This window comes from Saccostrea cucullata, unplaced genomic scaffold (assembly GCF_032062105.1).
Source record: "Saccostrea cucullata isolate Sc308-1 unplaced genomic scaffold, CSIRO_AGI_Scuc_v1 ctg18076, whole genome shotgun sequence".
NCBI lineage: Eukaryota > Metazoa > Mollusca > Bivalvia > Ostreida > Ostreidae > Saccostrea > Saccostrea cuccullata.
The window spans coordinates 1-917 of record NW_026921906.1 but is presented as its reverse complement, the minus strand read 5'-3'; the positions used below and the strand labels follow the sequence as shown (position 1 = coordinate 917).

At 40.8% G+C, this 917-nt stretch overlaps 1 protein-coding gene across 1 annotated transcript; it reads right to left on the bottom strand.

Moving 5' to 3' along the window:
- Positions 1 to 258: 258 nt before the first annotated feature.
- LOC134260889 (salivary glue protein Sgs-4-like) lies at positions 259 to 852 on the bottom strand (the record flags this gene model as incomplete). Its single annotated transcript, XM_062743419.1, has 1 exon — positions 259 to 852. A coding segment is annotated over one exon (594 nt), but the record flags the coding sequence as incomplete, so codon positions are not given.
- Positions 853 to 917: the final 65 nt, after the last annotated feature.

The following is a 917-nucleotide window of genomic DNA, read 5'->3' as shown; positions in this document are numbered from 1 at the left end:
ATGGCCACAACCCCCTAGCCCCTTTAAAATCAATCAACTAATTGCAGTAAAACTTCACAAAAAACATCCCTTGGGTTCGCAGTTTCAAGTTTGTTCAACAAAGACCTATTACCCTTGGTGAGAGAATAACAAAATGAGGGATGGTCATATTAAACCTCAGTCAAAAAATTGGAATTTAAATGAAAGTTTCCTGAAGGTTCATAGACCATATAAAAAGGGAGATAACCTCAAACTCATATGTCAGGAGAAAAAAGTTGCTCAGGTGTGCACTGTGGCCCTGAGGCCTAGAAAGTGTAATTCCTTTTCCAGGGTTCTCTTATAAAAACTGAAGTAGTTTGTGAAACTAGACTTGATAGGTGGATCATTAGACTTCATGTGTGGATGACTAGACTTAGTGGGTGGATGACTAGACTTAGTGGATTGATCACTAGACTTAGTATGTGGATGACTAGACTTAGTGGGTGGATGACTAGACTTAGTAGGTGGATCATTAGACTTAGTAGATGGATCACTAGACTTAGTGGGAGGATCACTAGACTTAGTGGGTGGATCACTAGACTTAGTGGGTGAATCACTAGACTTACTGGGTGGGTCACTAGATTTAGTAGGTGGGTCACTAGACTTAGTAAATGGATCACTAGACTTTGAAGGTGGATCACTAGACTTAGTGGATGGACCACTAGACTTAGTGGGTGGATCACTAGACTTAGTTGTTGGACCACTAGACTTAATAGGTGGATCACTAGATTTAGTAGGTGGATCACTAGATTTAGTAGGTGGATTACTAGATTTAGTAGGTGGATCACTAGACTTAGTGGGTGGTTCACTAGACTTAGTAGGTGGATCACTAGACTAAGTGGGTGGATCACTAAACTTAGTGGGTGGTTCACTAGACTTAGTAGGTGGATCACTAGACT